General features: G+C 41.6%; 1 protein-coding gene across 8 annotated transcripts in view; it reads right to left on the reverse strand.

Moving 5' to 3' along the window:
* Positions 1-22,721, reverse strand: part of ANKRD6 (ankyrin repeat domain 6) — a 102,028-nt gene that overhangs the window by 17,426 nt on the left and 61,881 nt on the right. For 4 of the 8 annotated variants that reach the window (XM_071741339.1, XM_071741336.1, XM_071741337.1 and 1 more), the window contains 2 exons: positions 17,820-18,075; positions 7,435-7,533 (listed from right to left, as the gene is read on the reverse strand). In XM_071741339.1, coding sequence (XP_071597440.1) covers positions 7,435-7,533; positions 17,820-17,939 — 219 coding nt within the window. In that variant the 5' untranslated portion in view covers positions 17,940-18,075. Of the gene's footprint in view, positions 1-4,725; positions 5,048-7,434; positions 7,534-17,819; positions 18,076-22,721 lie in introns of those variants that run through there. The other 4 variants (XM_071741333.1, XM_071741334.1, XM_071741338.1 and 1 more) reach the window with 4 other exon arrangements.

Here is a 22,721-nt window from a genome sequence, read left to right on the forward strand (position 1 = left end):
TACCAATTAGAGGCATTTTTATGTTGAGGACCGCAACTGCAAGACCATCAACTTATTCCATTCCAGCAACTGAGTGATCTCGAGGTCCAAATGACTTTCATTTCTCACTGACTTGCTATGTAGCAGCAACAAGCAAGCTCCTTACGTTTCCTTTATGGCCAAGTTTCCAAAATAAATTATGCTGATGTGGTCAGTCTTGTCTGACTGCCCATCCATCTCCCCTATAACAACTGTTGAACAAATCTGCTGAGCAAGAGAGCCCAAGATTAATTTTCTACAAACCTTCCAGAAACTGAAGACCAGGGAGGCACTAACTACTGGCCCTGCCTGTCAGCAGTTACCTATATATTTTTATGTGCATATTGGTGAGACACTGATAAAAGAGGGGGAATAGGAGGATTTATGTAGCAGTATGTAGGGATGTAGGACACCAGCAGATGGGAAAATGAGCTGCAGGAACTCCACTGCTGCCACAAAAACCAGTCTTGGCTTTCCTTTGAAGTTGCTTTGAATCTGCAATGCTGAAGCACAGCCTGAGTCCAGGCACAAAGACTACCTTCAAAGCTGCACACAGCCTTTTAGGGAGATGAATAAACAGAGTGGGAATCCAATCCATTTCTGCTTATCTAGATAACAGTCACCAAAAACACACACGGGGCAGAGATATGCAGTGTATCCTGGGGAAAAAAAATCTTGCAGAGGAAGCTGGTCCTAAATAAATACAAAATTTCTCTGCTACAAATCTCAATCAGATAATAATACATCATATCAAATAGTAAAACTAGAAGAATTTTTGTATTTCCTGTCCTACAGTCCACAAGTCTTTAGATTACTGGATAATTTAAATCATTTGTTCTCAAAGGTAGTTAGCAGCTGACTTAAAAATGTCTCTTGGTGGGGGGTTTTTTGTGCTACGTATACCAAAATAGTTATTAATCCATAAATGAAAATGAGCACTGCCAACCACAAACCTGTCAGTAACCCTTGTAATGCCAACTGTCACCACCAGTAAATCATTAAGTTGGCCTATAACCATGAAGTTGATTTTTAAAATTTGAGTTGAGGGCTTTTTTTTTTTTTTTCCTTTTAATTTGTCATCTGTGTTTTATCTCTAGAGGCCACATCTTTGTCCTTTGTTTTTGCCTCTACTGAGGGTGGAAATGTATTTTAAGAGATTTTGAACAAAGACTACGATAGTTGCAGGAACTGGGACTTAAAAAAAAACAAAACAATGTGGACAGTGCAAAGGTCACTTCATCTGACTACCATGAAGTGCAAAGTAAGCTGTCACCCTACCACTCCCCACTGGCACTGCTGCACCAGCAAAACTATGGAAGGCATTATAATAAAGACTAAAAGGAGATAACATCTGCCATTGTGATGGATGGAGCTTTAACAATGAATGGTTGGTTCCTACTTCTTCACAGTCCAGAAAATTGATTGCTGAGAAGAGTAAATTGGGGCAGGAGTGGATTGTATTAGATTAAGTTTGTAATTAAGGATCCTATCATTGGGCCAGTTTAAATCAGGGCTGTTCTTGTTATTAACCCAATCCCATCACAGTAATTGCAGTGAGGTCAAAGGCCATTCAGCTTCTTGGGCTTTGTTGATATAACAGCTATTTCTAATGACATGTCAGTTAAATTAAACACATCTAGAAAGAAGGAAGCACACCTGATTGCTGCAGGAGCAGTCTCTCTTGGGGAGCCCAGCCCATTTGCTGGGGCTGGAGAGTGGCACTGGGATGGTTTCAGCCATCCTCAGGTGTTGTCCTGTACTATATTCTGGTCCCCAAAATGGAACAAGGTGAAGAGACACAAGTCCCGCAGATGGCAGGTGCAGGCACCTCCTGCCACAAGGTGTGGGTTCTGGTGCTGATACCCTCCATACACAAGCCTGGGGAGAGCCAACCATCTAAGAGTAAGGTCCAGCCAGGACCCTGACCAGGTAAATAAACCCCTTATCCATGTAAAAAGAGTGTCAAAGGACATCTCAAACCCTGTCTCACCTGGACTAAGGCACCTCCCTGTGAAGACATGGCAGGTATCAATGTCCTGGTGCAGGGCCCTATCAACCCCAGGCCCCTCAGCCAGCAGGGCAGGACCTGTTCAACCATTCCCTGGGGCTTCATCTCACACAATAACCTTAAACTGTTGAAGGTGCTGTGGAAGCTGAACAACCAGACTGTGGTGGTGGCCTCTGTGTGAGTCACTGAGCTGCCCAGATGCAGATGGTGGAGCCATCTATAAATGGCCATAAATGATGCTGCTTGCACTGCTGCAATTCCAGCCTGCCCTGCCTCTCCCTTAGTAGAGCAGCAATCCTTGCTTCTTATGGAGTCAGAGAAAACAGATGAGTTATGTTTTTTTTCACAGCATGAAATTTCAGTCAGTGTAATCACCTACTGATGTATTTCTTTATTAATTGCTAAAATAACCATCTCTGAAAGCACTCATCAAAATTCTGCCTTCAGCAAGGCATTAGGAGGCTGTTCCAGTGTCTCAAAGAGAAATTGCACCAGTAAATGCATATTAACTGTACAGACTATTATGCTGGGCACAACTCTTGATCCTATTTGTAAGTGATTTATGCCTCAGGAGCAGACCACAGATCAGTAGCAATGAAGAGATTGCTCCAGTGCTGTGTAACACAAATGTGACCTTGACAGAAACAACAGTCTGCCTACATGCAGGCATGGGCCCAAACCCAGAAAGACAGTAAGATGCTTAAGAGAGGCTCAGTAGAAGTAAGGCAGTTAAGTGTACAACAGTGTGTTTTAAATCCCCTTCCTCAGCTGCTGCCAACCCCTGAAAGCAACTCAAACTCAGTCATTTCTGCTTCATTGACCCAGACTGCTGTGTTGAAAGCACTCCATCTTTAAGGAAAACATTGCTTTTCTCTGGGCTAGAGAGAGGGAGATGCTGGTGAGAGACTGGGATTGGAGTCTGTCCCCCCAGGTGAGGGACTGCATGGGGCTACCTGTATGGGGCTGCCTGTATGGGGCTACTCCCCAGCAAGGACCAGCACCAGCAGATACGTTTTTGAAAGGTGAAACCATGTTCTTTATGCCTTCTTTTAGGAGAGTGCTACAGGCTGGGAATCCTAAAGAAAAGCAGATTCCTAAATCTTTTACCTTTTCTGTGGATTTTGCTACTGCCCTTTTTCTTAGCCCTTCGACTAGGCCAGTGGCATGTGCTCAGTGCCCTGGTATTTGCAACTACCTCCTCAAATTTCTTCATTTGCTAACTAAATTAAAGCAGTGGATGCAATCACTGGGAGCAGGCACCTAGGAACTGGATAGGCATCTATTCTACATCTGAAGTTCACCCCAAGGGAAAGGAGGCAACACAAGCAATTTACAAAACAGTTGCAGGTAGATGTTCCTTACTTCTGCCAGCTCTTCTGCCTCTGTCATGCTACAGGAATAGCATGGCATTACTGGAGGCTCTATTACAGATGCTAATGCTCAAATGTAATGAGATTTAATTTACACTAGCCTGTTACACTTTTTGCTTTCTCTGATTTAAAAAATATATATACAACTACTGCATTTTGTTTTCCTGCACAATCCTGTTCTCCACAGGGCCCATCAGTTGTAGGATTCCCCTTAAAGTCTGTATTCAGTGTCACATTCTGACTCCTCACTGTCCATCTATGTATGCAGAAATCATAGAATCATAGAACTGGCTGGGTTGGAAGGGACCTCAGAGATCATCAAGTCCAACCCTTGATCCACTACCGCTGCAGTTACCAGACCATGGCACTGAGTGCCACATCCAGTCTCTTTTTAAATATCTCCAGGGATGGAGAATCCACCACTTCCCTGGGCAGCTCATTCCAGTGTCTGATCACCCTCTCTGTAAAGAAATTCTTTCTAATATCTAACCTAAACTTCCCCTGGCACAACTTAAGACCATGCCCTCTTGTCTTGTTTATCACCAGATAAACTGTCTTGCTACAAGAGAATTGCACCAAAACAAGCAGTGAAAACTCCTGCTTTCAATCCCTGGTACAAGGTGATGGGTGGCACTTGCAAAATCTTACACTATGAAATGAAACCACTAAATTCACAGTAGAAAATACAAAATATATCGAAGTTAAAATATAACCAACTATTAAATGCTCTCAGGAGCCTCTAAGCATACATGGATATCCTGAAGCTGCTGTACAGAAAAGCAATTGAATGTGCCTTAGTGTTTCTCAGTGTAACTGTGCTGCTCTCCTCCCTTGCTAAGGAAAGGCAGTCATTGGGATATACGGTGAGAACTTTACTCTGAACAAAAAATGATGATGCATGACCAGCAGAAGTGATGAAGGTATGAAAAAATAATCAAAGGCGAAACAAATTACAGCTTAAGTTAGACTGACATGGAGTACAGGAACAAGCCACTTTGCACATTTACATTCAGCAAGAAATCATTATGAACCCTGGGTTCTCGTTCCACTTGAAATTCATTTTCTGCTTCTTAAACCGGAGCTTCCAGCAAGGAAAGTTTGGGAGCTTGGGCCTTTGTTCTAAATTAACTTTTTTTTCCCCAGTTAAGATTTTCAGAGGACACAGAGAGGGAGCAGGGAACTTGATGCAGAGCCCCCCGTGCAAAGCCCACCATGCAGTCATGCACCGCAGAAGAGCTCGGCCATGCCAGGCTGCCAGGCCAAGGCTCTGCAGCATGCAGCCATGGGAGGCACCAAGCTCAAGGAAGGTTGAAGCAGAAGATTTCTAACCTCCTTCTCTCTTTCTGATCTTCTAGGTTCCTTTCTAGCCTTTCTCTTCTGGTTTCTCTTATCTTTCTCGTCCTTGAGTTCCTTCACCGGGACAACTTTCTCCTTGACTATTTCTGAGGTGTGTGCTGTGTGGATACTCATGGACCATTCAGAGATGGCATTGGGATCCCAGTAAGAGTTTTCAGGATTGGCAGGGAGAAGGAATGAGTTAGCCCCTGGTGTGGCATACTCTACAGAGCTGGAGTCCACTGGTTGAAATTCATAATAATCCCACTCCAGGCCACTGGAGGTCATTCTTCAACTAATTCTTATGGCTCTTACTGTGTTTTAAAGAACACATCTGTGAAACATGAGGTGTTTTAATCTCTCCACAGCATTTATCAGCTTTTAGGTTTCTGCTTATTATGTTGTAGATGGAAAGTTAGTTTTGCATTCATCCATTACTTAAAGAGAGTCAACTCCAAAAATAAATGTGTTTAGGTTTCTCTTGTTATTTAGAAAACTAAACTACAGGTCATCTTTTTAGAACCTGGAGATTTGTTTGTGTTATCACAAGAATGCCACAGACAAAAATCATCTAAGTACTTTACTTTTCAATTAAATGTGATACTCGCCACTCTCATGAGTGATTTTATCTCTGAACCTAAATCTGTATTTCTGAAAAACAGCAATGAAACATACAGATGTTAAACAACACTTGATACCAAGTTGCCTTCACTGCCAAATTAGTACCCAGTAAAAGTGACAGAAGGCATAACCATTATATTGCAAATAAAGGAGAATATGGCCATATTCCATGGGGCATAAATTAAGTGTAAAAACAAATTATACAGGGAGAAACCAGAAAGAGAAAAATTTCTCTGAAGACCTATGTAAAAGGAAAGCAGAAATATTTTAGTTAATACCACAAGCAAAAATGTTCACCTTGAGTTTTAGCCTTCCTTATCTCCTGAGACAAATCCAAACACATCCTCTGAGACTCAGCAACTCATGAGGCTCTCCTCAACCCCAATAAAATTACTAGTACTAAATACAGAGCCAAAATCAAAAATGGGGTTTAAAGAAACAGTATCTGTGAATCAAGCATGCATCTGTTCTGTTCAGATTATTTACTACATTTAGAAGAGGTCTCCAGCTGTCATAAACAAAACACCTGAGAAGTCTGCAAGGCAAGTGAAATAAGTCTTCTATAAGATAAGCATTTCTAAAATGCAAGCCTCTTCACTAAACCAAAATGATGCCAAACACTGATTTGCTGTTTTTCCATTATGGCTCTCATGCTTACATACAGACAGCCTAGACTCTGTTACTAGGGGATTAATAACACCCCAGACTTATCCAAAGAACAGTTTTCACTGAAATAAAATTTAAGCAAATCAGTGGAAGTTTTTGCAGTCTAAAAGCAACTTGCATTTCTCAGGAAAACAGACTGTACTCGTACCGTACCTGCAATTTTGTCTTAAACACCTGATGAATCATTTTTGCTGGAAGAAGTCAAAAACCATACTCAGGATACATCTGAATAAACTGATATTCCCCTTACTCTTGCCGATCTGCTCTATTTCACAGATGGGCAGAATGAAAGAATGAAGAGTACAGGAACCAAAGTTTCTTCCTAGAAAAACAAGTTTCCCAGCAGAAAGCTGGCTGCACCAGTACTCCAGTCCTACACTTGCCAGACACAGACTGACTGTACATTTCTCACAGGAAAGCAGCTGACTATGTCGAGAAAGAAACCAGTTTTTCTATTTCTATAGATATTCAAGACCCTCTAGATGCAAACAAATGCCTAAAAGGATTTTCAGAAGACACCTAGACGTTCCCAGTGACCTTTTAATAGTTCTCTACTAACCACCTTTGAAGCTCTACATCCCTTGAAGAATCTACACTTAATTTATTGGGGGGAAGCAACCTGTCCCATTGTGCCACCAGAAGTCAGCAGCAAGTCTGAAAAAGTCATCATTATTCACCTGCTGTTGCACATTTCAGTCTCCTTCTTTGTTCATCAGAGTAAAATAACTATAACTGCGTAACCAGTCACTCCAATGCACCTTAAAGCCTGAGATTAGAACTACTTTTATGGAAAACTGAGAAGTTCCAGTAACTTACATGCATTAACAAATGAAAACAAGCTACCATTTGCTAAATTCAAAATTGAGGTTGAGGCTTTGCCACACGACAGCCTCACAGATGCGACCACCCCCACCATCCAGCTCAGATGCCAACAGGACAATTTCCCTGCAATGCTCACAGTGCTCCAGGGCAGCTGCTCCACACTCTATCCACTGCAAGATGTGTCTACACAAAAAGCATCTTTCACTTCAGAGAAACATTATAATGGATTGTGTCCCCTACCTGATGTCCTTCAGTGGCTTCTCACAGAGTACAGCGAACTCTTACTTCATTTCTACACCAAGTGGCAGACACCGACTCTCACTGCTACTCACACCCACCCAGAGCAAGCAGGGCTCTTATAAAGCTCTGCAGCTTGAGTGAGAAGACAAAGCTATTCATTGAAAAAGCACTGCATTTCACATTTTCTCCCATATAGTTTTGCATCTCCAAATTAGAGGTTACCTCTCCAAATTAGAAAACAGAGACAGATTTTTTTTTTTTCACTCAATCCTACTTCAAAGAAGTGAAGGTCTACTGCTATGTGCAAATTACCTTTTTCCCTCCACCCTAAGAAAGAAGGTTGTATCTACTTACATCATCCTGAATATCCAGGTCACAACCTGCCTTCAACAAAACCTGGACAACGTGGAGATGACCCTTGTGGGCAGCAAGATGTAGGGGTGTCCGCCCATGCTAGAAATTAGAAGAAAATGAGAATATGTTAATTTTTATGCATGTTAGTTGACCAGAATTTATCTGCTTTTCTTCATTATTCTGTTCATACCCTGCTCACTGAAACCTGCAATAGTAACAACTGATATACACTACAGTAGCAAGGGCTTTACCTTAGTTTTGTGTATATTGAAAACTCTTCCTCCTCATCTGCAATATTTCAGTTTATCCTGATGATACTCTATGAAAGGGATTTCATATTCACATGAGGATACTCCCTTAAAAATTCAGATCTGAATGTTCATGCCTAAGAAGAATTCATGCCCGTTTTGTTTCTGTCTCTCTGAAGTACCAAAGTGTCAACTGCTTTCAACTTCACTCTGTACATTAGTAGACCAATTCATATATAGTAATGGATACCACCTTTGCAGTAGAAATAAGAATTACTGGGCTGCTGTATATGACAGACACTTGGAACACTTGTAGTCACTCCAAGTGACTTCATGCGTATGACAACCAACCCCATTTTGCCAAAGATCTGTCAGGTTTTTTTAGACAATGCTTATTTTTTAACATTACCAAGCTCTACTCCACATGAAAGTCAGAGTATAAATAATCATGAGAAATTCAATATACAGTGTAATCAAGGATGGTTCCCTAAAAAAGCAAAGGACAGAAATGCTTTAATTAGTGAGATGGACACATGATTTTAGGAGAAAAAACCAACAGATTGAAATTTGTCAGTAAGCCACATTAAAAAACCCCACCACCTCCCCAGTAAATGGATTCCAAAAATCTAAGTGAAATGACAAGAGGAAAACAATAGTTACTTGTAACTGAGCCCCACTTGATCATCCTTTGACAGATTCTCCGTCCCTGGAGATATTTAAAAAGAGACTGGATGTGGCACTCAGTGCCATGGTCTGGTAACTGCAGTGGTAGTGGATCAAGGGTTGGACTTGATGATCTCTGAAGTCCCTTCCAACCCAGCCAATTCTATGATTCTATGATTCTAATTTAAAATTAAACATTTTAGGAAAGGGGGAATAGGCTGCTTCTCCTAAGATAGGTACAAGAATCACTGTGAAAAGAGGCTCTAAGAAGGAAGAGATTGAAAGAGGCAGTCTGGACAACAGAGGAGTGCTACAACAAACTGTTCCCTAAATATTTAACCCATATAGCCTGAAAAAGAAAACTCAAAAGAGAGAATCAGGAATTAATTCTTGCTCTAGGAAGTATGTGTGTGTGTATATGTATATAAATGTGTATCTACACACACATACAAAATCTTAAAGCACCAACGTGAAACCTTCCTGAGACACCTTAAGAACTGTTAAACAGTAACCTCTTACAACTGTTAATTGTGAATTTTATTTCATCACAATTTTTAACAGGTTTTTTTTTTAACAAACAAGTTTTAAGACACTGCTAAAATCACAGTATCTTTCCAAAGAATCCTGGTTTCTCCACTAGGCATTTTATGAGATAAAGAGCTATATTTCTTTTCACATGTATCTATTATGTACCTGTTTCTTAATTATTGCTTCCATTGCCCATTTTTCTACCCAAAGCAAAGGAACATAATGGCCCTAATAAGTCACCCACAGAAGGAGCAAACACCTCAAGAGCTGCTGGTTACTAATAGCCTGAAGTCAGCAGAAGGCAACCACCACCTTTCTGAGTTTTTAAGCAACTTCCTCAGTAGTAAAACTACTTAAAGTAAATAAAAAACTCAAAAAGCTCAGGACAGGCATATTTTCACTGAGCAAATCTTATACCCACGTAGCTGGTAAAGCCTCAGGAATTCAGCCTCATCAGAGCAAAAATGAAAGCCAGGACTGAAATTCACAGACCCAGTGGGGACAAGATGTCCACGGCATTACTGACTGCTTGTGTTAGGCTCTGAAAGCATTGAGCATTGATCAGTTGTGCTGCATTGATCTGAGGGACAGATCTAAGGGAAAAGTCCTCCCCCACTCTGACATCCACACCTAAAAACAAAATGTTGAATGCCATTAGCAGCAGCTCCTTCCCACATGGGAAACTTCCATTTTCCCCCCACTGAAGGTGTAGGGAAGGGTTTGCTTTCCACTGTCACCAGTGTCCCTGGGCACCATCCAGACTCCTGTCTGGGTGCTTCTCACCTAAACGTCTGCTGCCCCTATGGTGCAGGGCAGCAAGCACCCTGCCTTCTCCATCAGCCTGGAGGAGATCAAGGGCTATGTCACTGCTCCAGGGAACTCAATAGTAAGAGGCACAAAAGTCTCCAGGTAACTCTGGAGTGGAAAAAAAAAAAAAAAAAAAAAAAAAAAAAAAAAAAAAAAAAAACAAAAAACGGAAAAAAAAAAAAGAAAAAGAAAAAAAAAAGAAAAAAGGAAAGATAAAAAAGGAAAAAAAAGGAAAAAAAAGGAGGAAAAAAAAGAAAACAGAAAATAGAAAAAAGAAAAAAGAGAAAAACGAAAAAAGAAAGGTGAAAAATGAAAAAGGAAACATGAGAAAAGAAAAAAGAGAAAAAAGGAAAAAAAGAAAAAGAAGAAAGAAAAAAGAAAAAGAAAACAGGAGGAAAAAAAGGAAAAAAGAAGAAAGAAAAAAAATGAAAAGTGAAAAAAGAAGGAAACAAAAAAAGGAAAAAGGAGAAAAGAGAAAGGGAGGGAAAAAAGAAGAAAGAAAAAAGGAGGAAAGAAAGAAAAAAGAAGAAAGTAGAAAAAAGGAGAAAAAAAGAAAAAATAAGAAAAAGAAAAAAGAAAAACAAAAAAGAAAGATGAAAAAAGAAAAAAGAAACATGAAAAAAGAAACAAGAAACAAGAAAAATGAGAAAAGAGAAAAGGAAAAAAAAAAAAAGATTAAAAAAGAAAAAGAGAAAAAAGGTCAGATTGACAAATCATTCCCAGCTATGAACAATATGTTTGTATTATGAATATGTACTCCAACACATTCAGGTATATGGGTTTTAACTTTCTTCATTATTTACCTGCTCTAAGTAAATCAGCTAATCCTGACATCTCGCTTCTCAGCGGGTTGCTAATGTATCATGAAAAAAATTACTGCAATCTGTGCACAGAGCAGAAAAAAATCCCAAACAAACCCAACTTGAAGCCTGCTCATGTACTTTAAAACCCAGCCAATTCTATGATTCTATGAAAAGGAGAACAGTGTCAACTACACGAATATATCACAGCAGGAAAACCTTCCGACAAGATAACCATCTCTAACTACTGAAAAAACGCTGAGGTGCAGCCAGAGGTACCGTGTTAAAAATAAACTATGAGAGTATGAGTTTAATTCAATCTGAGAGACACACTTTCCCAGACAATCGGCACGCAGGGTGTGATAGGGCAGGAAAATGTTGCAAAACCGCAGAAGATCCAGATCACACGACCTTCACCTGACTGTTCAGTGCCTCAAGGCACATTAAAACAAAGCCTCCCTGGGGAAGAGGCTTATCAGGAGGAGGATGCCCTTGCCCCAGGAGCACCGAGTCCTGCTGTCACTGGGACCAACCTGTTCCCTGCTCACAGGCAGCCCCAAGAGATCCCTGCTGAAGGAGGAGAGGGATTTGCTGGAAGAGGCAAGCGTGAGGCCAAGGAAAGCTGCAAACCAGGGGGTTGCTCAGCTGTTCCCATCCCACAGCCAACAGAGATTTGCATGAGCTGCATTTCCCCTGTCACCAACCCCAGAGCATTCAAAAAACTCCTGCCGGGTCCCCAAAACTCAGAATTCCATTTAAAATAATAATAGTTCATAGGTTCAGAGGCATCTGACCTAACGGAGATGGCTAGGGAGAGACCTTAAGAGACTTGAGATAATACATATGTGCAGCCCTTGAGCTATTCCCACTATGAAGGGACACCATAAAGGAAAACTATGACCCTAGCTAGGACAGGAGAAGGGGAAGGAGGATCAATTACAGCACATTACACTGATTAGAGGCTCAGGCTTTTGGAAAAGCACCCACTGATCATCTCAAAATTAATCATAACTCTGCAAGAACTGGCAATGCCAGATACTCTTTTTCTTCCCAGTAACATCAAAATGAGAGGAGAGATAGGAGCTGGACAGTGTTCCAGTCCTGGCAAGGCAGACACTAGAAAATCACTCCCACCCACCTCCCCAAGCAAATATATGCATACAAATATGTGTATCCACTGGTATGTATGCACATACATGCACACACATTAACCCAGAACAAACTGTGAGGGAGAGACAAGGCGATCTGTGTGCCCTTCGGGGTGTGATGACAAATTTAGAGCACCACCATCTTCGAAGAGAAATCTTCAACAGGTCTGTGCCATGGTGGGAAACCTCAGCAATGACAGCCAGAGCTGCTCTCACATGCCTCTGATCTTCTTCATGTCTTGCAACTCAAACCAACAGCCTTTCACACTGTCTGGGAAGGAGACTGCTCATGGGCAAGAGATTTTTTTTTTATTTTTTTTTTTTTTCTTTTTGCTAATTTTTTTTTTCTCTCACAATAATGCATCCTACCTAAAATACCCAGGAGGCAGAGGGAGGAAGGCAGACATTTTCCTCTGCATTTCTCCTCTATAAAGACATTTAGCACCCACCACTGCAGCACCAAAGAGGGGGCTTATCTGAACACACACAGGGGTCTGAGTGGGAGAAGAAACCTACCAGAACAAGAGTGGCTTCTATAGACATTCACTACAAGGAGGCAACACTAAAACCAGAGACTCCTTAACATGCAGATTACCAATTTAAAGCTTAAAAGCATTTCCAAATATGAGCTGTAATGGTTTGGTGCTTATTACAGAAATATAAATGGGAGGCTGCTACAACTTGGGATTAATGAACCAATAAACCAGTCATTCATATAAAAAATACGCAATTTGGACTTCTATTCAAATGTGAATAATTGCTTCAGCGGGCAACAAATCATACAAATCCTCTTGTGTCACAGGCTTATTGACAAAATAAATGGGACCTACTGCTCTAATGCTGCAACTTCCAAAAACTGTGACTTGCTGCCATAGCTATGGGGCATATCAGGTTGCAGCCAAGCACAGGAAACAGCCACATGAATTTCAGCAGTACAAGGCCAAGGGCAAGCGCTTTGTTTGTATTTAATCTGTATTGTAACTTCCACACATTGACAGGCAGCTGCCAATACATACACTTTAAAACCAGAATTTTCTTAGAGCAGCTGCCAGTGTATGCACTCTGCAAACAAATCCCCCCTTTGTTGCCCCCAAAAGGAAGACCATAGTATCTCAATCATTCCTTGTGGTTTTGTATTTGTAGAGACTTCTGTGCAAGTAAATTCTATTCTCCATCTCACCCTGCTCTGGTGCTACTCAGGTACTGTTATTTATTCATCCATTTTGCACTTACACAAAAAAATGCCTATCCATGTTTTATTAGGAAGCTTGAAAACAAAAAACAAGTCTCATCACATTGTTCACACAAAACAAGTCTCATCACATGGTTCACACTGATGATTTGTTGCACTGCTCTCCATGAATAACTTGCTTGCTCAAGTCAGCAGAAAGTTTTTCATTGACCTCAAAAGGCATTCAGCAAGTCCTTAAATATTTGCTAGTCATTTATTTGTATTTATTGTTTAAAACAGATGTAAGTAGTTTTTCAAACTGAAGGAGTACAAAAATGTCAAAGTATCAAAATGTATTTTTTTTGTTTCTGTCTTAACTTACAAAGGAAGGGGAAAAAAAGTGTTTTAAAGAGATCAACATTCTCTGAAGTTGAAATCCTGATGGCAAGACTACAAGAACCCCAGTACTACAAGAATGTTGCCATATGGCAGGTTCATAATACAATTAGCTCAAAAATCACATCAAACAGAATTACTGAATCAAAATAGAAGCACTACCTTCTGCATTTCTGTGAGTATTTTTCCAAGTGATCATCTCTTCTCCACATAATTAAGTTTTATATCTATGATGTTAATGCTACACTCGGCAGAAAAGCTATATTCTGGTCCTCTTTGGAAAAAGCATTTATAAAACTCACAGCTCTGTACCAATTCCATTAAAACTGCCTGAACTACCTTTATGACTTCCCCTAGCAAGCTTTTTCACATTTAACAGAGATGTGACACACTCCTCTGTGTGTGCTTTCTAATACACAGCTTTTTTTCTGGCCCTATTAATTCTTGCTATTGAATGCTACACCTTGCATTGCAACACCCCAGGGAAATCCAGCACCCAGTGAGTCCCTTGTTCCAGGCAGCATCCCTCAGCTACACCCAAAGCTGATGCCTGGAAGGGGAAATTGTGCTTCTCTCCATTCTCCTGATGAGAAGAGGTGACCTGACCTGAGGTGTCACTAATATGGTTCCTCCTGGGCCATACCTAGGGGTCTGCAGCCCTCTGCCTGAACTACCTCAACTCTCAAAAATCAAAAGAAAAAATAACCCAGGAAAAGGAAAACAACACCCTGGGAGGACAGCAAGACAGAGCAACTCAGCAAAAGTCTCAGCACTTAGATGCTGAAGATGCAGCTGTCAGTAACTTTACTGAAATAAAGCTCTACTACAAAAGGAGTGGAAGCTGGGACCAGCTTTCTTATATGGAAGCAAAGAATTCATTATACCAGGCTCAATTCTTAATTTTTTAGCTCTTGCAGCTTATTCACCAAAATACAAAGGCACCTGCTTCTTGTTTGTGTTTTTCATCAAAAAAACACCTCTAAATTTCACACCTGCGAAGAACATCAGACAAAAAAGGCATAAAAATGGAAATAACTTCTTCATCCTTCAAGGCAGAGCAGGATCAGAGGAGCATCCTGGTTGAGAAGATGACCAAAGCAGAGCCATGAAACCTCACACACTGAGATCCAGACTGCTCCTTGACCACCAAACCACAGGGCTGGCAGCAGAGATCCTAACACCAGCACGTGGGATGGTTTGATGTATATGCAGCCTGGGGCCACCACCCTTCTCCCACTCTGGGCTCCCTGGTGTCATACCAGCAAGTGCTGTGGCCATCAGCTCTTCCATTTAAAAGCTCTCAAATCTGGAAAGAGCCCCATTATCCCTGCTGGAGTCAGGGAAGATGCAGGAATATACAATTCCATGTTGACTTCACCTGGACAAGTGTTAGGAGCACAGTCCAAATGAAACAAGCCTTTCTGAAGGAAAGGCTGAAGTGAGCACCTGGACACAACAAATTCTTCACTGAATTTTGATGCTTAGTCAGAGGTGACAAAAATGAAATACAGATTTGCAGCTGAATTGTTGTTTACTGAAGCAGCAATTAACCATATTATATGATCTTCCTTGTATACAATCAAAATAGAACTGGATGAACTTCTCAGCTATCCAGCATTTAATCATTCTTGGTTTGTTACAGAAAATATGCTTCATTTTCCTTAAGCCACGCTCAATTAATCCTGCTTCAGTAAAGAACTCTCTAGCATTTAACTTCAGATCCTGGTCACTTCAAGTTGTGGTTCTGCATGGTGTTTTTCATAAGAACCAGTCTGAACCTGCAGATGCGTATCGGAAATAGGTTCAAAGCCTGAAGTGACGTGGGAACTTTTCTCTCTCTCCAAAGAGCTTTGTCTCCACATGTATTCTTCCAATAAAATTCTGATAGAATTCAGCAGGAATTTTGACTGACAAATACAAAACCTTTTTTTTTTTTTTTTTCTTGGAGCAAATACTCCTCTGCAAAAGCAGAATACACACAGGTAAAAGAGAACTAAGGCGTGCACAAGAATAAATTTATTTTTATGCTTCATTTTGCAGTGAGCTTTATCTTGAGGATGGGAGAGGCCTCTGGGGTTTAAATTTACCTGAAAGCTTGATCAATGGTTCTCTGCTACAAAAACCATGCCATCTAATTTCCATCCTAAAATTAACAATCCCTATCCTGAAAGTAGTTCTTCCTTAGCACCTGTTCTGTTTATTGAAAAACTGCACAAGAACCTGTCTCTCTTATGGCTAGAAAATCCCTTTTAAATGTACTTGAGGCTATCTGTACATGCTTGCTCCTGTGACAACCTTGTTCTTGACTCTAAACAGCTCTTTCTCCTTCCAGCATGTATATGTCACCAGATTAGCAAGCCAAGCTCTCCCAGGGTATGTTTTTACAGCCTTTCATAGGCCAATTATGCTCATACTCTCCCTATACAAGTAGTTGGCTGGGTGAGAGCCAGATGCCTTGTAGACCTGGACAGGACATTACTGAGCCTGAACTGATGGGCTCTGAGGAAGGCAGCAGCTTGGTCTCACACCTCTTGGCTCACATTGAGCTCGCTTCTGCCTGGTTTGCAGTATGATAGGAATACCTGTGTGTGCTTGCCTCCAAAATATCCCAGGCACATAGCCTGATAGCTCCTCTGAGAGCCTCTCCACTCAGTGCACTCCTCCACAGTCTTGCTGATCAGACTTCATCTCTTATAAGCAGGGCTTGTCACTGGGTTAACCCAACTACCACCTCATCTGTGCTATCTGCTGATGTGCCAGGATGCATCCAGAATGACAACAGGGACAGCTTCCATCACCACCATCCCCAGGCTCCATGGTGATGATCCACAGCCTCTAGGAAAGAACAGCTACAATCCCATAGAACCAGGGCAGCTACAGGGATGGTCTCACAGCTCACCAGTGAGTGTGGCTTCCCCACAGAAACACCAAACACTCTGCACCTGGGAGCAGTTTTGCCACCATGTGAGCTTTGCTTTGATTTTCCATGCAAGGGTGGAACAACAAAGCAAGAGTATGGAGCAGGAAGCCACCTATATCATACAGGAAAGAAAAACTTGTCAGCTCTAGCAAATCTGCATTTTATCAAATTAACCCGATTTTGTGTACAGAAGTCAGATCTACACAATTTGCTTCCTACTGTAATTAGCAGAAGGCATTGATAACTGCATAATAAACAACCTTAACAATGACAAAGTGTCAATGTTCTATTTGAATTGTGGATTGTGGCAACTAATCCCATGACAGAGTTAAATCAGTGGCATGATTAATCTCATAACCATTACAAGGGACACCACATATTATGTTCAAGGAGTGTGGAAGCTGGATTTGAAATTACACTAATGCACAGATTTACACAAAGTATGGCATCCTTTGAATTGTGTATTTACAGGTAGGTCCCTCAGCAGTCTCACAGTTCATGATATTAAAAAAAAAACCAAAACAAACAACTAGAAAGCTCTGAGCTACCATTCAGACAACTGTAAGCATTCCCTGATTTTTTAATGACTACCTTCAATACCTGTTGAGCAGTTACAGATCTGCTTGGACAACTGAGCCAAACAAGCATTTTTATGGGACCATTCATGTTTATTAGACCTGAGCTTTGTATCTAACAACAAGAGGCCACTTAGTTTTGGCAAACAAAACATAGATACACCAGTAGTCCCTGGATCACTCCAGCTTTCAAAATAAATACTCTCTACAACTCAAACAATGCAAAGGGATTGAAAACAAATGTCAGAGACAGATAAAGAGAGGAAAAGACAGATAACTTATCAAATGCACTCACATTTGCTTTCTATATATAAATATTTGTTCCCATACATACATAATGTTCAAAACCAACATGGAAATAAAAATAAAACTAGATCTGATGAAGCAAAATATTTCCTCAAAACAGGACATCCCATATTTTATGTTCCAGCTCTAAACTTACATAATTCTTTTTAAGGGTTTTTGTTGCTCAAACCTTCACTGCAACAGCCAATTCTATCTCATCTTTTATACATTAGTATTATTTGTAACATGCTGACAGAAATAGGTGAATATCAGCTTGAACTCTCTAAGCAGAAATCTTTCAACATCCTGAAGGAACAAGGAACACAGCTCGCAATCCCTAAGTTTGGAATTGACTGGGGTCTACACAGCATGAATCAATTAAGATGTTTGGTACAAGTGAGGCTGCTGTAACCAAGAGACTTTAGCAGCAAGAAACACTTTCTGTATAACTTTACCACATCACAACAAATAAATAGTTTCACCCAGGAAGGTGGGTGCTCTGAACTGCTTTCCCTCGACAGTGATGAATCGCTCCATTCATCAGCTCACACAGTGTTCAAAAGTCAATACATGCTTTGAAAAATGTCTCTCCCCCTCCACCAGCACACCACGTTTCTAAGGGCTCGGCGTTCACCACAGCTGCATCCACCAGGAAGTGTAAAAATACAAGGCATGCACTATGCTATAAATTCATATGAGCTACCCAAGTATAAACTTTAAGGAAAACTAAACCCTAACTTCGGTCGCATTCAGAATGGTAAAGCTAGGAGGGCATTGTCACAAACAATGGTCTAGGAGTTATGTTAGCCCCCAGGGATTTCACAAAGCATTTTTCTCTTGTTACCTTGGTAACTGCTACCTTGGCACCCCTGTTGATAAGCTGCACCACATTCTCCACTTGGCCTTTGTAGGCAGCTACGAGCAGGCGTTCTGAAAGCACGGCGACCACATCCTGCTGGCTCATGAATTAGGAGAGAGAGGTTTTCAGGTTTCCTCAGTCCAAAAAGAAAGGCTTGGGAGCAGTTCAAGTGGCATGCAGGCAGGCAAGGAAGGACCCCGGCTCCCTGGGTGGTGGTGATATGCTATGCCATCCTCTGGACCTGTGGATCAGAAAACAACACTGCCGTCAGCAAGGTTTCGGAGATGGAAGCACTGCAGCAGCTCCTCCCCGAATGTTCGTCTTTGCATCACTTTGGGAGAGGGTCACAAAAAACCCTCAGAGCCTCTTGAAGGCACTGCACTCTTGTTGCAGTGCAGAGGGATGTAGGCAGGAGCACATTTTTAGTGTGCACTCATTTCCCTGCTTTGGGACTAAAATCCTTAAACTTTCTGAGAGCTCTCTTTTGGACTAACCTGCATTTGTGTGTCCAACTTTCCTTCTCTTCCCACATTTCCCAGACTTTAATTAGACAAGGAAGGGTTAACTACCTTCCCACTGCTAATAGTAACTCAGCCTGTGTTGGCCAAGGGAACAAGAATAGGGTATAGTTACTGGCTGCTGATATAAATATACAAAACTCCTCCCTGGAAGCGCTGAGTGCAGACAGCAATTAAAAGCAGCCGACTGTTCCCTCATCAGTATAAAATGCTTCACATCCTCTCCCGAACCATCCCAAGGACACCTCTGGGAGGGACCACAACCTGCAACTGGGAAACACTCATTTTTGCTGTCAGTGAGAAGTGATGTTCCCGTTGAAGTGCTGACATCACACCAGAGTGACCCCAGAAACAATGCAGATACAGCACTCATCATGCAAACTGGTGAGCTTGTTCTTCTTCCCAGGCTCCACTGACCCATCAAATGGGTCATCGAAGCAGAAGAGATTTTTGACATAATTCTGAAATATGTATCTGCAGATGAAATAGAGCAACAGAATCCAGAACCTGCCCAATTTGGGAGGATTTACCTGTGCTTTTCACACTTTGGTATTTAATTGTTTCAGTACAGGAAAAACAACTCCATAATACCCAGTGTGTATACAGATGATTTTTCTTTCTCTCTTGCTTGAAATATCTCTGCACTGCTCCTTATCAGCTACCAATATTAGGGGCTTTCCATAGCATAAGGGTAATTGGTACAGGGACTAGATGATCCTGGAGATTGATAGTGGAATACAATGTCTTTCACCCTAATGTTATCCCTTTGAATTCATCTGAAAACAGCAATAACTAAAAGCTATTACTGCTTAATGGCTTTGCTGCCCCCTAAATTGATTTGTTTGTCTCCATTTAGCTGATAGTACAAAACCCTCCCCATCATAATTCCATCAGTCAGAGTACTGACATTTTTACTAACAGCTTCAGCAGGGAGGTCATCACCAGAAGAGCAGAAAATATTTTGTTTCCATCCTCATACCAGGAAGACGCTCCAGCAACAACAAAAAAGTGCATGGGTTGTTGTGGCACATGAACTCCCTGTCTTCTAAATATTGGATGTGAGATGTTTTAATGAACATCACTCCCATGTTACAAGATCTTGACAGGCTTGAGAGATGGGCTCATGTCACCATTTTGAGGTTCATTAAGGCCAAGTGAAAGGTCCTACACATGGGTCGGGACAATCCCAAGCAAAATAATAGGTTGAGTGGAGAATGGATTGAGAACTTGAGGGTTGATGAGAAGCTCCAGTGAGCTGGCATTGTGCACTTGCAGCCCAGAAAGCCAACCATATCCTGGACTACATCAAAAAGCATGGCCAGCAAGTCAAGGAAGGTGATTCTTCCCCTCTACTTCCCCTCTTGTGACACCCCACCTGCAGTACTGTGTCCAGTGCTGAAGCTCCCAGTCCAGGAAGAAGTTCTGGAAGCAAGTCCAGAGGGGGGTCACAAAGATAATCAGAGGGCTGGAGCACCTCTCCTGTGAATACAGGCTGAGAGACTTGAGGTTGTTCAGCCTGGAGAAGAGAAGATTCTGAGAAGACCTTACAGAGACCTTCCAATACCTGAAGGGGGCCTTACAAGAAAGTTGGGGAGGGACTTTTTATAAAGGCATGTAGCAATAGGACAAAGGGTAATGGCTTTAACTTAGAAGAGGGTAGATTCATGTTAGACATTAGGAAGAAGTTCTTCATTATAAGACACCAAAACATGTTGCCCAAGAAAGCTGTGGCTGCTGCCTCCCTGGAAGTGTTCAAGGGCAGGTTGGAAGGGGCCTTGAGCAACCTGGTCTAGTGGAAGGTGCTCCTGCCCATGGAGGGGGGTTAGGAACTAGAGGATCTTTAAGTCCTTTCCAACCTAAACAATTCTATAACTCTATGATGACTGCATCCATCAGTAAACCTCTGCAACAAAACAGTGCTGCAGTCCTCTTTAATTGAAGGTTAATAGGTTATCATAATCCTCTATGTCAGCAAAGTGGTATTAAAAGTCCTTGGACCCTGCAGGATCGCTGATCTACCCTAAACTTTTCTGATCACAAGCCCTCATGTTAATACTAACAAAAACGTTGGTTAATTTGTAGCAGTAAAAGATACTTGCAGAACCTAATTAGATCTCCTATGATAATTTGTATTAATGAATCGTATAACAACTTAGGAGCATTAATTCTTAGAACATGCTTTGAGGTGAGTATTATGCTCAAGAATATTATGTTCATTTCAGAAAAGGGCCCTTTAAAGCACAAGAATGTTCTTGGTTTCTCCAAGGTTAATTAAAAAGTTATTTCAACGACAAGCAATAATGCCAGATAACTGAATTTTGATTTCTATGTCTAAGCATTATGCAGTACTGTCTCCAGGTAAAAGATTCAGGTCAGCTTTTCCTGTTGCTTTCTAGGTGCAAACATGCTTGTAGTAACATGGAAATAGCTGCACATTTATTCAGAGAAATAAAAATTCTGGGTCTTAAAAGTAGCACAAGAGCTGACATCAGAGAAGTGGTGCTGCACCCTGTGCCACTGGACCAGTCTCTCTCACACCTTCAGTGGAGCAGACACAGTTTGGACACCCTGGCAACACAGAGAAGGTGTTAAGTACAAAGAAACAAATCTTTGTTTCCTCACCAGCACTGTACACACCACACATAATCTGCCCATTCATCACAGTGATGGTATAGTACACCTGGTATAGAACAAACCACAAAGCAGAAATAAAGATGGACTAACCTTACTCTGATCTGCAAAAAGCAACCCAAGTTTCTGTTTCACTTCCCTAAGTATTTGTTTTCCAGTGACAGATATTACCAAAGCAAGCTGAACCCTCCAAGACTGCTCCCAGTGCCTCCCTGATGGGATCACAACCCAAGCAACATCTCTGTAACCCAGCAGCACCTCCCACTCCTCTCCATGACCAGCACATAGTGGGTGGGTAAGGGGGATCCCTCTCTGTAAGCTTTTCAGGCAGTGAGGTGCTTTTCTTCCATTCCAGCCCTTGCCTGTGCATTAGTGGTTTCCAGATGAACTATACCACTATTTGTTTCTCCCCATCCTTACACCTAACAGCTTGCCAAAACTGACAAACCAGTTCTGTGCAAAACCAGACCCTGTTTGCTTTTCTTACCCTTTAAACTCAATAAAAGCAGTAGCATAACTGACAGAGATTTTCATATTCGCTGCAAAATAACCAAGGCAGGCACTTTCCTGACACTCTGACATTTCTGAGCAAATTCACATAAAGAGTAGATGATTGATACATCTTAGCCACACACACTAATGCCTTTAATGATTTCCAACAGTGATAAGTTTAGTACTGTCCGGGAAAAATCCAGTTAACGGGTATGTACCTATGCAAGGTAAATGCTGGAAATTGTACTCACTTCTTAGTCTGATTTTTCTCCCCCTCTCTTGCTGCCTTCCAATTACTGCAGTATGTTCACCCCTCCCAGAGATCATGAGTCTCCTCAGACTGCCATTCCTTGCCACGCCAGAGTGATGGAGTGCAATGGCAGTGCTGTTATTTATTTTGCCTTCTCTCCTTTTCCATAGATTAAGTCACACATAAAGGCATATTAAGGAGTCTATTCAGTTTTTTAAAGATCTCTTCTGTGTTTTCCAAGTTTCTGGGGGCCATCAGTCCCCTTTTCAAGACGGCAGTCACTTTACAAGCTTGGCTCCTGCTCCAGGCTGTTTCAGATGGGCTCTCACGCACCAGGTCACATTCCCTATCCTGGCTGCTTTACATCTCCTCAGTCAGGATGATTTGTAACTCAGAAAAGTGCATCCAATTAGGACAGAAAGCACAGACCAACTTTCCTTTTCTCCTGAGCTGGTAGGAAAAGGTGATGGGTGACCAGTGGCAGTGGGAGGGAGAACAACCTTCCTCCTTTCCCTCCTGACAGACCCTTCCCCAAACAGCACACAATCCACACTCAGCTCAACAGGCAGCAGAATCATTCCCTTACGGCTTTAACTCTCTATATGCCTCAACCACACAGAGCATCTTTCCTTGAACTTGAAGCATCTTTCCATCTACACTTGCAGCAGGAGGAGGATGGTACCAGATGCCCAAGAACTACAATTAAAAGCTCGACCGCCCCTTTTGCACCCAGATGGTGCAAAATTAATGCAACAACACCATTACAGGTGCCAAATCCCAAACCTTCTGCTGGTGACTGCTGCCCAGAATTAAATCGCTCATTACCACCCCCAAATCCGTAAGCTCAGGGGAAGCACTGAGCACGGGGATATTCAAACCATCTGCCTTTGAAACAAAACAAAAAAGGATTTTGCTTAAACATATTTTCAAATAAGAAACAGCTCTCATTGTGTCTCTTTATTCAAGTTTACTTACCTGGGGTAGGTTGGCAAAGCA

The sequence above is a fragment of the Heliangelus exortis genome, chromosome 3 (assembly GCF_036169615.1).
Source record: "Heliangelus exortis chromosome 3, bHelExo1.hap1, whole genome shotgun sequence".
In the NCBI taxonomy this organism is placed as follows: Eukaryota; Metazoa; Chordata; class Aves; order Apodiformes; family Trochilidae; genus Heliangelus; species Heliangelus exortis.